Genomic DNA, 15,471 nt, shown 5'->3' on the forward strand with positions numbered 1-15,471 from the left:
CACTAGATTTTCTCCCTTTCTTCCACCCCACTCCTAGATAGCAAGTAATTCAATATATGTTAAATGTGTAATTCTTCTTTGTATATAAAAGATCATATCAAAAAGAAAAAAAAATTAGAAAGGAAAAAAAAAAGCAAGCCCGGAACAACAAAGATGAAAATACCATGTTGTGTTCCACACTCAGTCCCATAGTTGTCTGTCTCCGGATGTGGAATAGCTCTCTTCCATCACAGGTTTATGGAATCGGCCTAAAACACCTCATTGTTGAAAAGAGCCACATCCATCAGAATTTATTATCACATAATCTTGTTGCCGTGTACAAAGTTCTCTTGGTTCTATTCACTTCACTTACCATCAGTTCATGTAAATCTCTCCAGGTCTTTCTGAAATCATCCTGCTGATCATTTCTTATAGAACAGTAATATATTCCATAACATTCATATCATAACTTATTCAGCCATTCTTCATCTGATGGGCATCCACTCAAAGTTTTCCAGCTCCTTGCCACTACAAGAAGGGCTGCTACAAACATTTTGCACATGTGGACCTTTTTCTTTTTTTTTATGATTTTCTTGGGATACAGACCCCCATAGAGACACTGTTTGATCAAAGGGTATTCACAGTTTGATAGCCCTTTGGAGTATAGCTCCAAATGAAGCTAAATTTTTTTTTTTTTAATTACTGATATCCTTTGTTATTACTTCATCCATATTCTCTTCTTGCTACCCTATATAACATAAAATGGAGGGAGGAGGTACATTTTAGGAAACAGACATTTTAAAAAGTTAATGTATTTGCAACATTGAGAATTCATTCTAGACTTCTTTTCTGCTTCATACATTGCATGCATTCTGGTAATGCATTTTATCAAAATACAAGTTTCTGTTGATTTGATCACTGGATGGCAGCAGCATGACCTGTATACTTTTTTTTTCCCCCCTGTGGCTGGGGTTAAGTGACTTGCCCAGGGTCACACAACTAGGAAGTATTAAGTGTCTGAGACCAGATTTGAACTCAGATCCTCCTGAATTCAAGGCTGGTGTTCTATCCACTGCGCCACCCAGCTGCCCCCATGACGTGTACATTCAAGGGATATTGATAAAGGAAATCATAACTACCTGTAAGCCTCATCTTTGATTTCTTTATCAATATCCCTTGAAGATCTTATGGCTTCGATTAGAAGGGAAAGCAGAAAGCTTGGGGGGAAATTTTTTAGCCAGTATTTCTGATAAAGGCTTCTTTTCTAAAATATATAGAGAACCGAATCAAATTTATAAGAATGCAAGTCATTCCCCAATTAATATATGGTCAAAGGATATGAACAGATAATTTTCAGATGAAAAAAATAAGCCATTTATAGTCATATGCAAAGATGCTCCAAATCTCTTTTGATTAAAGAAATATAAATTAACACAACTCTGAGGAATCACTTCACACCTCTCAGATTGGCTAACATCAAAGGAAAAGATAATGGTAAATGTTGGAGAGGATGTGGGAAAACTGGAACACTAATGCATTGTTGGTGGAGTTGTGAAATGATCCAGCCATTCTGGAAAGCGATTTTAAACTGTGCCCAAAACTGTAATAAAACCTTTTCTTTTTATTTATTTTTTTCCCTCATGATTATTTCCTGTTTGGTCTGATTTTTATTGCGTAGCATGACAAATATAGAAATATGTTTAAAAGAATTGCATATATTTAACCCATATCAATTACTTACTCTCTTGGGGAGGGGAAAGATAAGGGACAGAGAAAGAAAATTTTGGAACACAAAGTCTTATAAAAACGAATGCTGAAAACATGTATTTGGAAAAATGCAATACTATTGAAAATTAAAAAAAAAACAAACACCTTAAAGCTTTAGAGACATACAGATAACTTTCCTCAAAGACATTTGGAATTCCAACATGGAACAGTATTTATATGAAATTGAGGGAGAAAAGGAGCTGTTGGGAAAAAAAGACAAACTACTCTGGCTTCTGAAACTTCTTACCGACATTATATTGTAAAAATGTTACTTAAAGTTTAGGTACAAGACCTGACTATAGCTTTTTTTTTAGATTCAGAGATCAGCCCCAGACTTGCTATGTGACTATTCATAATATTTTCTCTTCTAGTGACCCTGGGCAAGTCACTTAACCCCAGCCTCAAAAAAAAATATATATATATATATTTATTTTTTTTTTCCTCTCTTCTATTGATCATAATGTCATTGACATAATAATGTCAATAATATCAATAATAAAATCAAATTGGTTTAGATCTTATTCTGGGATGCACAAATCAAAATTTAAAAAACTTTTGATAACCATTTCTACATATATATAGTTTCCCTTGTAATTCTGTATGTTTTGTTTTATGCATTTAAAAATACTGTTTTAAAAAATGTATTGTTAGACTTCATTGGACTGCCAGAAGGTCCATAATAAAAAGGTTAAGAACCTCTTGTTCTGCATACTGTCTGAGAAGTCTTCTGGTTCTCATATTTCTTTGATCCTAAGATATCTTGTGAATAGATTTTATGTCATATTTTACAGGAAATTCAAGCCAGTAAATAGTAAGTTGATAGGTTGATAATGTCTTGTTTTAAGGAAGGGTTAGAGACTTTAGGACCAAGCTTAGACTCCTTAGATGTGCTCCAGAGGAGTAAACTTCCAGGGATTCTTAGTAATTCTGATTTTTGAGTGGGAATAACCAGCTGTCTTGATGCTTCCTTGCATTCATAGCCTTGTAGAAATTAAAAATATGAAATTCATAAATAGTTGCTGATGGGTCAATATCAAACATCTCCCCTTCTATTCTCAGCTGTTAGCAAGACACAGGAAACTTTCAAAGGAGGAAATAAAGGTCCTTACCCTTCACAATTTTCAGTACCTGGTTCTGGCTTCTACCTTACTATTTGTCCTAACCCCATGTACACCACCTGCTTCCTTCCTTCCTCCATGTCTTCCTGACACCAACATCTGCAGGAGAAACTGAACTAGTTTTGGCCAGAGAGAATTGCTTCTATCTTACAATGCTGAAAGAAGATCGAAAGAATCAAAACCCTCATCGTTATTGTATAAATGACTGCCTAATATCCTACGGCATACAGATTGCCTCTGAGGATCCTTCTTGTTCCTTTTCAAATCCAGGCCACTGTTTTTTTATTGCCTAGAGCATGGAATGATGAACAAAAAGTTTAAAATCAGAAGTCCTGAATTCCTCATCTCCTTACTGGTTGTGTGATTGTGAACAAGTCATATCTCTTGACTTCAGTTTCCTCATCTATATAAAATGAGGGGATTGGACTAAATGGTCCTTAAAATACCTTCCAAGCTTTAAATCCTGGGTATTTGAGGGGAACATTTGAGTTGCTACAGAACAAGACTTTTTTTTTTTTTCCCCTTCTCCCTCCTGGCTCAGGAGTTCAGGAGTTTGCAGTTGACTGAAGGCCAAACCTCAGTTTGGAGGGCATAAAACTCCTTAGTCACATGTGTGGGTCCATTAGCAAAATGAGGAGGTTGAGACAATGTCAGTAGTCATACTGTCATACTGTCTGACCTCTGAAGCCAGTGGCCCTTGTATCACAGTCTGTAGAGTTTAGTTATCTAGCCTCTGCTTTACCTCTACCTCCCGAGGCAGCACATTCCGTTGTTTGGCACTTGTTGTTAAGAAGGTTCTTGCTTTAAGTTGATCTGAAATCTGAGTCTTCCATTTGGGGTTCTGCTTTGGTAGACAGGCAGAGCAGCAACCACCTGAGGTGTGCTGTGCAGGGGCTCTTCCTCTGAGGGCAACATCTCTGTCTTCTTTCACTGATCCTCATGTAGAACATCCCAAGGCTGCCTCCTGATCTCCTTTCTCTGCATGCACTGCAATTTGTCAGGGTCCTTAAAATGGGACTTGTAGAACTGAAGATGGCATTGAAGCTTCAGTCTGATCAGGGTGGAAATCAGTTGGCAAGCAGTTCCTTTTTGCTCACACCAGATTTCTGCTTTGAAATGAGTAGTCATTGGTTAATAACTGTATTCATCACATATCTGGTTTGCCATAAGAAAGTGTTGGGGTTTCTCCTCCCCTTGATTTCTTTACTGTTAGTCCTGAGATTCTTCATCTAATTCTCTAGGGCACCTGCCTAGTCTGTTTCCTCTTTCAGGATCTTCAAAGTTTTAGTACACAGAAACTTGCTTATCAACCTGCTTGGTGTTGAAAAATAAAACCTCTTCCTCTGTCTTCAGTCCCACAGAATAGTGAGAAGCTACAGGAGAGCCCATGCATTTTTGCGTTGACGCCGAGACAAGTGGAACTGATCAGAAACTCCAGGTACCTTTACCTTACTCATCGCTTTCCTGGCTACGTTTAGGGTTCTCTTCCTGATTCACCAAGAGAAGTAAGCTAGAGAAAACCTGACTATTCTATGTTATCTTCTATTGTACATATAAGAAGTGATTTTCAGATGTTATTAAATATGACTCAGAGTTCTAGAGGAACTTCCTGGAGTACCTCTGTGTCTTATTCCATAACTGTAAAGCTCTGAAGTTAATTTTGGAAAAGGGAAAAGTCACAAGTTTATGAAAAGTGGAAGGGTCTCAGAATTAACATAGTCTAATCTGTCCCCCTACTCCATACAGCATGATAGTGAAGGAAATTGAGGCCTAGAAAAGGTGAACGATTTCTGACAAGATGGTAAGTAGTAGAGCCAAGGATTCAAATGAAGTCTAATGTTCTTTGCCCTATGTACTGCTGATCTGCAGGTCACTTTTTAAAAAGTACTGTTAAGAATAACAACTGACATTTTTATGACTTTAACCTTATAAAGCATCTTACACCTATGAGGTTAGTACTACAAATATTACATCCTTATTGGGGAAGAAATAAAAACTCACAGTAGTAAAATTACTTGCCCAGTCACAAAGCATCAGAGCCACAATCCAGCACCCCTTCCTTTAGATTACAAATGCTTATTTCAGGGTGGTCTTCATATGAGAACTAATTGTTATTAGTAGAATCATAGAGTTTAAGCTGAAAGCTACTTTAGGCATACCCAGTTCAACCCCCTTATCCTATAAAAGAGTAAACTTGGGTCCACAGGGGAGGAATGGACTTTGTTAAAACCCTATTGGCGCCATAGCAGAGCTGGGATTTTATTCTAGGTTTTCTGATTAAAAATCTTAGTCTTTCCACTACAACTTGATTCTTCTTGTGATCTAATGACTAAAGAGCTTGGGTCTATCTGAGGGCCTCTCTTGGCCCTCACGTTTACATGGCTGTAAAGCCCAGAACGATTAACTCTTAAGGCCCATTCCCAGGAAAATTTGGTATCAGAAAGCTTCAATACTTTTGAATGAATTTTAAGCCTAAATCTCAGTGTTCTTTTTTTTTTTTTTTTTTTTTTTTTAAGCAAAGGTATAATATACCAAAAATAGAAGTACAAACCATTTTCCCCTACACCCAGAGGAACAGTCTCCTCACAGTACATTCTAATAACTATCACCCTTTTGCATGCTTTGTCTTCACTAAAACATGGCCTGGACTCTAGACTGATTTTTAGAGCAGTGGATACTTTAGAAGAAAAAGCTAAAATAGCTGCTTTTGTATGCTTTTTTTTTTTTTCCCTTGGATACCAACGCCTACATTGTTGATATGTAGGTTTTTCTCCTGGACTTCTACAGATGGTCTGGCTGCCTTTCCTGGGAGGCATGTTATTATCTGAATCAGATCAGTGCCCTGGCCACTATGTCCTATGTGATAGGAACTGGAGCCAGATTTACATCATCCTGCTTGCAGTGTTTGTCTTATGTTGGCCAGGATATCTTTTGGGGACAGATTTAGCTGGTTTCTTTACTGGATCCAAATATTTTCCTCATTAAGCCATTCTAAAAGCTACTTATTTTACAATGAGCCTGGCTTAATTTTTTTCCTCTGTTCCTACCTCTGGTACTACATTTTTAAAAAGACCAAAAAACAGCAAAGGTTGAAATGGCCAAAAAATGATTGCAGGAAGACCCAGATTAGAATATTAGAACTAGAATAGATTTTAAAAGCACTCTAATCAAATACCATTTTAAAGAAGAGGGAGAGGACATTATGTAACAGATAAAACTATTTGTCTTAGTTGTCTAATTGTTTGCCATATCACGTAGCTTTTCCCTGGTCATATGCTTAACTGTTTGGGGGAGGCTTACAGCATTTTAGAGTTGGAAGGCCCCTCAGAGACTGAGCTGTACCTGATCAGATAATCCATGTCATCTCAGAATGCTGTACTTTGAGTGTTTTTGAGAATTTTTTTCACAAAGTTGGAAATACTGCTAGGAAGAATGCAGAAAAACAAATTGACCAGATATATAATGCATTTTAAATTAAGGCACACCCAGGGATCAGGGGCTACAAAATCAAGGAAAGGAAAATATGGAATTTGGATTTCTCTAGACCTAGGTTCCCTAGCTCCTAATCTTTGAGGTTGACTTGTCTCACCCTTTTACTTCTTTCCAGGGATTGATAATCAAATCAAAGTTTCTATTGTTGCTATATAAGGCATGACAATCAATTGCCCTTTGGCTGTACTCAGAATCCCTGTGATTCAAAGCCATGGGCTCTCTAGGCCTAAGCTTGCTTCTGTGACTACCAGTCTCTTCTCTCACATCCATCTATGTTAGTGCTATCTCTTTGGTATCCCTGCTTTACTCTTCTCTATCCTTTCTTTGGGCTCCTTTAGAACTCTTGTGTAAATAAACTGTCCTTCTTGTTAAACCTGTTCTTCCCTACCCCACACTCAAAAAATACTTTGTACAGGTTTTCCCTTTTTGTGTGTTTGTTTCTCTCCATTAAATTGCAAACTCCTTGAAGGCATAGGCTGTTTTATTTTGTATTTGTAGCCCAAGGACTGGCATTCAGCAGATGTTACTTAAATATTTGGGTATTGGGTAGGATAGATCTGGTTATAATACATAGGAAGGTCTGTGTGAAAGCCATTCACTAAAAGAGTTAGGCACATTTGATCATTGAGTGAAGGATGGAATGCTGACCCTCTGTGTAGGCAGTTCCCTGTCTCATTTGGGGAACAGAAAAGTAGATGCTGTTACTCTTTGGAGCCCCTGCCCTAGAGGAGGAATTAGGCAGAAGAAAGCTTGGAGTATAGAACTACTTTTGTGCCATTGTCTGTTGCACACTGCTTTACCAGTTTGTGCTTCAGTTTCTTTATTTTTAAAATGGCCATGACAGGTTAGTTGGGAAAGGGCACCATTCTGTTTTTCTGTGGTTCCACTGGTGTTTTCAGACCCAGTGAGGCCAGAGAAGAATGCTCCTCAATAACAACTCCATATGTGGGTTTATTTATAACTGTTTACATCTGTTTCATGGATGGATTCTGGCATTATGATATTGCAAGAGTTTTTTAGTTTGGCTAAAGATTTTGCATTTCTTTGGGAAGAAGGCTACTACCTAGATTACGAAATAAAAGAAAAAGAATCTTGTCATTCATTATTGGATATAGTATTGACATCCTGGAAATATTCTTTACCTTATTAGTTTCTTTCTCTTCATTGAATTTACTTTGCCAGGGAGTTGCAGCCTGGAGTGAAATCAGTTCAAGTGGTACTAAGGTAAGTGAGTTAAGTTGATCTGTTGAAGTCCAGAAGCGACTCTTGGGGAAATCCAGAAAGAATTTTGCAGTGATCCCAGCTCTTGTGCTAAAACAGTCAGGAGAAAAATCTGTCTGCTATCTGCAGTGTGTCGGCATCTCGCCTCTTAACAATATAGTACAGACTCAGCTCAGAATAGCTGGGTTTGCCTAAGCCTGGATTTCAGAGGTAGATGAAGGCCTTGGGAAGTGGGGAGGGGGTAGTATATTTTGGATTCTGATCTCAAAACGGAACTGGAGTCTCAGTAAGAGTGGGAGGGTATCTGTGGGGGAGTGAAGCATCACACAGTCCTTCCTTCTGTTGCAGAATCTGTTACACAGACACTAGCTGTCCCCAGGAAGATCAGTACCCTCCTAACATTGCCGTGAAAGTCAACCACAGTTATTGCTCAGTCCCGGTAAGTCATACTAGTTGGGCATTTGCTAAGGAGTCAGGCTTCCTGCTGGAAAAGATCATTAATAGAGATGGGCTTGAAGGGAGGGGGAGGATTGCAGTAGATATAATATTTAAAATTCATAAAATATTCCCAACTGGATGATAGTTTGAATTAAAAAAAAAATTAATGACATTCCCTTCCTTCTCCTGGGGAAAATAAAGAAAAAATTCTTATTTCAGGGCTACTATCCATCAAATAAACCTGGAGTGGAGCCAAAACGGCCCTGTCGTCCCATTAATCTCACACACCTCATGTACCTATCTTCAGCAACAAACCGAATCACTGTCACCTGGGGGAATTATGGAAAGGTAAGTAATATGACCAGGGACAAGGTTGGCTTGCCTAAGACTCCCTTATTCTATTTATCAACTTCTTGTCTTTCTTTCCAGAGCTACTCAGTGGGTTTATACTTAGTACGGCAACTGACCTCATCAGAACTGCTACAGAGGTTGAAAACTATTGGAATTAAACATCCAGAGCTCTGCAAAGCACTTGGTGAGTAGTTGGGCTTATTCCTGATAGGGAACTGGGAAATGAGTGAGAAGTCTGATGTTACATGCATCATTACATGGCTCCCTATGCTGGCATTTGGTCTCCTGCCTTGGGAGTTTTGGGATACCTTCGGAGTCAGTGTTGTTATTGGTAGGATTGTACCTGTGACACAGAGCAGAAACAGCTGTACTTAAAGTGAGGAAACCTCAATTCTAGGCCTGGCTCTGGAGGTGTTGGATGGATCTTTCCCCTCTTTGAGTCTGTTTTCTGATTTGTAGAAGAAGGGGGTTGGACTGTTTAATCTCTTAAGGTCCTTACCTCCAACTTTACAAACCCTTTTCCCATTAGTTTACTGTGCCCATCAGAAACAAACATTTCTTCTTGTGAATCTTTTATTGATGGAATGAACCAAGTAGTAACATGGAGCACTTGCTAACCTCTGATTGGAATTCCTTTTTGAGTATGTGAACAAAATGAAGGCCCCTGGAAATAAGGTTCCTGATTTGGTGATTTTAAAATTAAAGGAATAATTCTCACCTTCACTTCTCATGGGGATTTCTTTGGAAATCCCTTTAGTTGTCCAAGTAGAAAAACTGGTACAAGGACACTGAAAATTTGTTACTTTGGAATTGTGAATTCTGGGAGCCTTAGATGACTTCTGAGCTTTTTTAAAATCATATTGAGACTGAGGTTGTGATCATTTGACCAGGATGAAAATGAAGTTTTATTTTGTGCAATAAGAGAGATTAATCACAAATTTTTTGAGGATATTGTAAATAAAATTTCATGAGGACTATCTTTCCCTAAGGCACAGCTAGGGGAGAACAATGGGTGGAGTGCTAGGCCTGGAGTCAAGAAGACTCATCTTTCTGAATTCAAATCTAGCCTAGTTGAATGACCCGGAGCAAATCACTTTATCCTGTTTGCCTCAGTTTCCTCTTCTATAAAATGAGCTAGAGAAGGAAATGGTGAATCCCCCAAGTATCCCCAATATCTTTGCTAGGACAATCCCAAATGTGGTCATGAAGAGTCAGACATGACTGAAAAATGACTGAATAACAAATCTTTTCTAAAAAGGAAAATAAAGCTGTTAAAGGAACATAAACAGCATCCATTTGTAAAGCGTATGCAAGTTACACATCCTTTTTCATTAAAGCAAACCTTAAGGGCCTCTCCTGGCATCCATGTAATTTAATATATGTTCCAAAAAGTAATAAAACTTCTATCTTTTTGCTAACATTTTACATAACCCTTAGAAAGAAGGTACCCCAAAATAGAAATCTTAGTCACTATGATACTAACCAGCTGGGTGACATTGGACAAGTTCTTCTGCTACACCTCAATTTCTTCATTGAAATAAAGAGACTAAATTAACCATAACATTTAAAATTTGGCAATAGTTCCTAAAATTATGTCTGCAAAGTAATATGGCCTGTGGTAAACAAACATGTCAGAATGTGTATATCCAAATGAGAATTGCTTCCAAGGAAGCTGCCATTTTTCAGAACTTTCTGGAAACTTACCACAAAAGTAAAATTAGAACTTGAAATAGAAACTTAGAACTGGCCTCAGCAATTTAGTTCACCCAGTTGAAGCAAAATCATGCATCAAAGGATTTTAAAGCTTGAAGAGATGTTAGAAGTTACTTAATCAACCCCATTCTTTTATAACTAAAGAAATTGAGGTGAAATAAATTGCCAAAGGTCATGCAAGTAGCAAGAGTGTGAGCCAGGTTTAAAGTGAAGGCCTCCTAATGGCAGGGCCAGCACTCCTGCTCTAGGACCCCTTGTGGCTTTTTGTTTTTTTACATATACAAAAACTAAGTGACCTCTCTGAGTGCAGGGTCCATGTCTCCTATCTTTGTATACCAAGTACCTGACCCAGGACCTTACATATTGGTGCTTAATGCTTGTTTTTTTGAATAAAGAGGCATTAAATCATCTAGACACACAAAAGTTGTGATGGACTAAGACTAGGAGGACTAGGTCTCTTTACTCCTGGTAGAAAATCCTTTCCATTTCCAAACAAATCTGAGCTACTATAGCACAAATCCAAGTTAGCACGCCTTTGTCTGTGGGATCATATTGGAAGGTAGGTCAATGCCAAAGCCATCAAAACTCAATACTATCTTTGTAGACTTCCTAGAATGGAAATTTTATAACCTCCACTAAAAAGTTTCCTCCTGACCTAAACTACATTCATTTAGAACACCATACCTAAAAGTAAGTTGTCAGCCCAACCTCCTAATGATCCAGATTTCAGATGCTCACATTTGTCTCTTTCCTTTGCCCTTTCCCTGAGTATTGACCATTTCTTTCTCCTGGTACAATCTCAAATCCTGCTCCTACAAGCCCTTGTTGTGGTGACTCAGGCATTGCTGTGAGTTTTTCATCCTGAGGGAGATTAATCTGTGTACTAGCCACAGGTTTGGTGGGGCCTTTGCAGTTAATGTCAAATTTTTTAAAAGTCTGGGGGTGGGGGGAAGACATATCTTCATTTTCCTGGCCCCAAGCAACAGGCAAATGTCCCACACTGCTTGCTTGAGCAGATGTAGAGCTTGGGGAAAGGTGAAAGCCATGGCTCCTTTAACAGCAGGAGGCAGCTTGATATGTAGGGGGAGGATTGCTGACTTAAGAGCTGCTTAATAATAATAGCCTTGGAGTTTCTCGTTCTACCACTAACTAACTGAGGGATCTTGCATAAGTTCCTCCATCTATCTCTCTGAGCCTCTCTGCCTTCATCTTTTGCATGAAGAGTTGGGACAAGATAATCTTCAAAATCCTCCCCAGCATTAAGCTCTTCTATGGGACAAGTCACACCTCTATTCATTCCACCTTGTTAGCATCAAAGAAAGGAAACTCGCTACCACCCACATCAGGCTGGTTCTGGCCTATAAGCTTTGCCCAAAAGATTCAGGACATAACTCTTAGGCAGTTCTGGGGATAGAAAATGGGATGGGCAGTGTCCATCAACTGGAGTGACAAGTGAACTGAGGACTTAGGTTCTATACTTTGGAATAAGGACTCTGAACCCCCCATCTCTCCTGTTACTACCTCTGTAACTTGGGGGATTTTACCTCACCTCTTAGGGCCTCCATTTCCTTAATCTTGTAAAGTGAGAGTTCCAGCTCTAAATCTTGGGAGTGTCTGAATTAGGAAGATCCTCCTTGGGAACCGGGCACTACTGTTACCTAGTAGGTTAAGACTCACATAACTGTAATAGTTCATAGCACCTGCTATGTTCCTTAATAGACTGAAGAAGTTTAGGGCTCTGAACCAGTATAGTTTTTCCTAAATCTGTAGCCTGTAGTCTAATTAACTTCCTTCCACAGACCTAATCAGATTCCTGTGCCTAAATTCCAGTATTGTTCCATACTAGCAATCAGGGTTTCTGGGGTTTTTTTCCTTTGATATAACAGGAATTCTCTGGACAGTTACAGTGGCCACATTTTTCTTATCTCTACAAATGAGGAGATTGAACTAGATGATCCCTAGTGTTATTTCTAACTCTAAAGCCCATGACACATCCTTCTTTGTACATTATCTTCAGCCACAGTCTTACATTGGGTGGGTTTAAGGTTACTTAGAAAAGGGTACTCCTTCCAAAATACTCATCTATATCCTCATTATTTACCATTCTTTTATTTTCAGAGAACCTTTCATCCCACAGAAATATCCTGAAAATGCAAATATTCGAGGGTACATAACAAGACTTGGGTTAAATCTCAGTGTAAGTTTATATCAAAGTCCTTCCTAAGAACAGGTTTTGCCAGAGGAATAGAGACACTATTAAAATAGATGACACTTAGATTAAAATAGATGACACTTGAGTATCTGAGGAAGGCAGAGGGAGAAAAGCAGAAAGAATAGTTTTCTCAGAGACCCAGCCTGGGTCTGCCTATATAGTAAAGTGGGCTCCTGGCTGAAATCTATTAAGTATTTAGAGAAAAATCTGAACTAGGAAGAACTTTATAGAATTCACTTTACCCAGTACAGGAATTCCTTCTATAGTATCCTTAGCAGGTAAACAGTTACAAAGATAGGTAGCTCATTACCCATCAAACACAGTCTTTGTTGGACAGCTTTGTACAGAGACACTTTTTTTTAAGTGAAAAAAAATTTTTTTTTAAATAAAGATTTATTTTCTCTTCCTTTCCCTAATTTCCTCCTCTCCCCCTTTGGTTCCATTTATAGCTTAGAAATTAGATCTTTATCAGAGAAACTTGATACAAAAGATTTCCCTACCCCCATTCACCCCTTTCTTTTCTAATTTTAGCTACATTGGTTTTGTTTTGCAAAACCTTAATAGGTTTTATGTAAATTATCATTTTACCTCCTTTCTGTCTCTTATTTTGTTAACTCTTCCTCTAAGTAGAGATCTGACAGATAAAATCTTTATTTTCTTACTCTTACTCTACTTAATTGATTTATGATATTTCTATGTCTAAGTTATATATCCATTTTGATCATGTCTTGTTAAATCTCATAAGATGTTGAGTCTATACCTACTTCCTACCAGACTGCTTTCCGGTTTTTCTAAAAGTTTTTGTCACATAGTGAACTCTTGCCTTGGTAGCTAACATCTCTGGATTTATTAAACTAAAGCTACAAAGCTTGTTTACTTCTCTGTGTGATATGCCTAGTGTGTTCCATTAGAGGCACATGTAGACTCATTTCTTTCCTACTGATCCTCATTCCACCCTCTCAGATGCTCCTTCTTTCGTATTATAACCCTTTAGACAGCATTCAAATGAATGTTTGACTAAATCCTCTCTACTTTAGATTCATCTTTTTTTATAAGGAATTTTCTCTCAGGTGTCTCAAAACTTAGCTTTCCCTCTATAATTATGTTTATATAATTAATTTCCTAGTCATGGGGACAGCATAAAATGGTATGGCATTCCCCTTCTCTACCAGGATGGTATGATGCAAAGAACATTAACCTTGGAGTCAGAAGACCTTGATTCTGTGAAACAACAATAAGAAGAAAGATAACTTGCAAGCACTTATATAACACCCTTACAGATGTTCCCTATGAGGTAGGGGCTTTTATTATCTCCATTTTACACATGATCCTAAGAAGACCAGTGATTTGCTTCAGGTCGTATAACTGGCAAATGCTTCAGGATTTGCACTCAGGTATTTCTGCTTGTAGGCTCAGCACTCATCCATATCTCTAAATTGGGAATAATAATATTTGTACCTCCCACCTCACCCTGGTGGTTGTAAAGATCCAGTAAGATGATGTAGGGAGAAGCCTACATAATGGAGGCTCAGAGGTACATTCCAGCCCTGTAGCTTACAAGGTCTCTTTGACCTTGCTGTGGTTTCTGCAAATTATGCAAAAAGAGGCCCCCATTGAGCACTGGAATGTTGGAATTGGAAAGGGTCATAATCCCAAGCTGTCCTCCAATGGACAGACTCTCCGGGTACCTTTTGTAGGTTTTGTTTGTGAGAAAATCAGGTTTGAACTCAGGATTCTAACTCTTGCTGCATGGTACTGAGTGTGGCTGTAGAAATTGTAATGTATTTATTATTAAAATATACTTAGCATGTAAGTCTGTGAATTATAAAATAAAGGTAATGGGTTATCTTAGTGTTTGTATTTTATGCAAATAATACTCATGACAATTTAAAAAAAAATTAATGCTTTTGTTTGGTTGTCCTTTGACAGTCATAAAAATTTAATTAGTAGTGTGCTCTAACAGAAACTTTGGCTCTCTTTTATCATTTACCATTGACTCCTGTAGTCAAACACTTTGAGACTGCAGTCTTTTCTCCTTAATCAAACCTTTCTGGGTTTGGTTTGGGTTTTTGGGAATTGGGAATTGGTTTGGGAATTTCTCCCAAGTCATCTTTCTCTCTCATCCTCTTCCTTAAGAGTTGTCAAAAAAAACAGTGCCAAAGTAGCAGTCATTCAGTTCTTAGAGAATATTGAGTAATTAGTTCCCAAAGTTCAGTGAATAGACTATAAAAGTAAAAAGCATCAGAAGCATAATTAGATCCCTTTCTTATTGTTCATGCCCTTAAGAAACTTGGTGTCTTGCTTATGTACCTCTTTAACATGAAAACATGAAATTACACATAGTAGAAGCTTAATAATGAATGAATTGTAACGCAGTTTTTAAATTGTCTTCAGAAATATACAGAATTTATATAAAGAATTGGTGAGTTCATAAGCATGAATTGACTTATTCCTCAACAAATATAGTTTTTGATAGAGAAAACAAAAATTACATGTAATCAATTGAAAAGTTACACTCAGAGAAATACAAGATAAAATAATTTTGAAGTATTGCATACCAATTTGGAATTGTTCAATGAGTTACAAAATTAATCATAACCTCCGACCCAACAATCTTGCTATTATATCCTAAAGAGGTTATTGAAAGGGAGGTGGGGAGAACTATCCACAAAAATATTCACAACTACTCTCCCATGTAATGGCAAAATACTATAAACCTATCTATCCAGTAATTGAATGTCTGAACAAATTGTTATCAGAGTAATAGCATGTTAGTACATTGTTAAAAGTGACAGATAAGAAAAATGAAATGTGAAAAGACTTGCAGTGTGTAACAAAGTGAAGAGATCAGAATTAGAAGAAATAAACACATTCACTATTATTAAAAGCAACATTAGGAGAGAATACAGAGTAAAGACTGTTGAGTTTATTTCCTATTGAAATCTTATTCAGGAAAACTTTTAATGTATGTGGTTTCTGTTTAGGTATATAATTCAGACTACTTATCTGAACTACTTGGGTACTTCATGATTTTAAATCTTTTTTGTTGCTTAACTTCAATAACTGCTTTAATTTTCTTCACATATGTGTTGAAGGTCTTCTTGCCACACAAATAAGAAAAGTATTTTAAGAGTGCTTCTAATAATGGCAAGAAATACAAAATTAGTCATTTTAACTGTG

The 15,471-nt window shown here is 37.6% G+C and overlaps 1 protein-coding gene across 1 annotated transcript in view; it reads left to right on the plus strand.

Moving 5' to 3' along the window:
- PIAS4 (protein inhibitor of activated STAT 4) overlaps positions 1-15,471 on the plus strand; it is a 55,091-nt gene that overhangs the window by 17,435 nt on the left and 22,185 nt on the right. Inside the window, exons 3-7 of the mRNA XM_074307930.1 lie at positions 4,218-4,302; positions 7,539-7,580; positions 7,926-8,016; positions 8,235-8,363; positions 8,445-8,550. Coding sequence (XP_074164031.1) covers positions 4,218-4,302; positions 7,539-7,580; positions 7,926-8,016; positions 8,235-8,363; positions 8,445-8,550 — 453 coding nt within the window. The remainder of the gene's footprint in view (positions 1-4,217; positions 4,303-7,538; positions 7,581-7,925; positions 8,017-8,234; positions 8,364-8,444; positions 8,551-15,471) is intronic.

Source organism: Sminthopsis crassicaudata, chromosome 1, assembly GCF_048593235.1.
Source record: "Sminthopsis crassicaudata isolate SCR6 chromosome 1, ASM4859323v1, whole genome shotgun sequence".
NCBI lineage: Eukaryota > Metazoa > Chordata > Mammalia > Dasyuromorphia > Dasyuridae > Sminthopsis > Sminthopsis crassicaudata.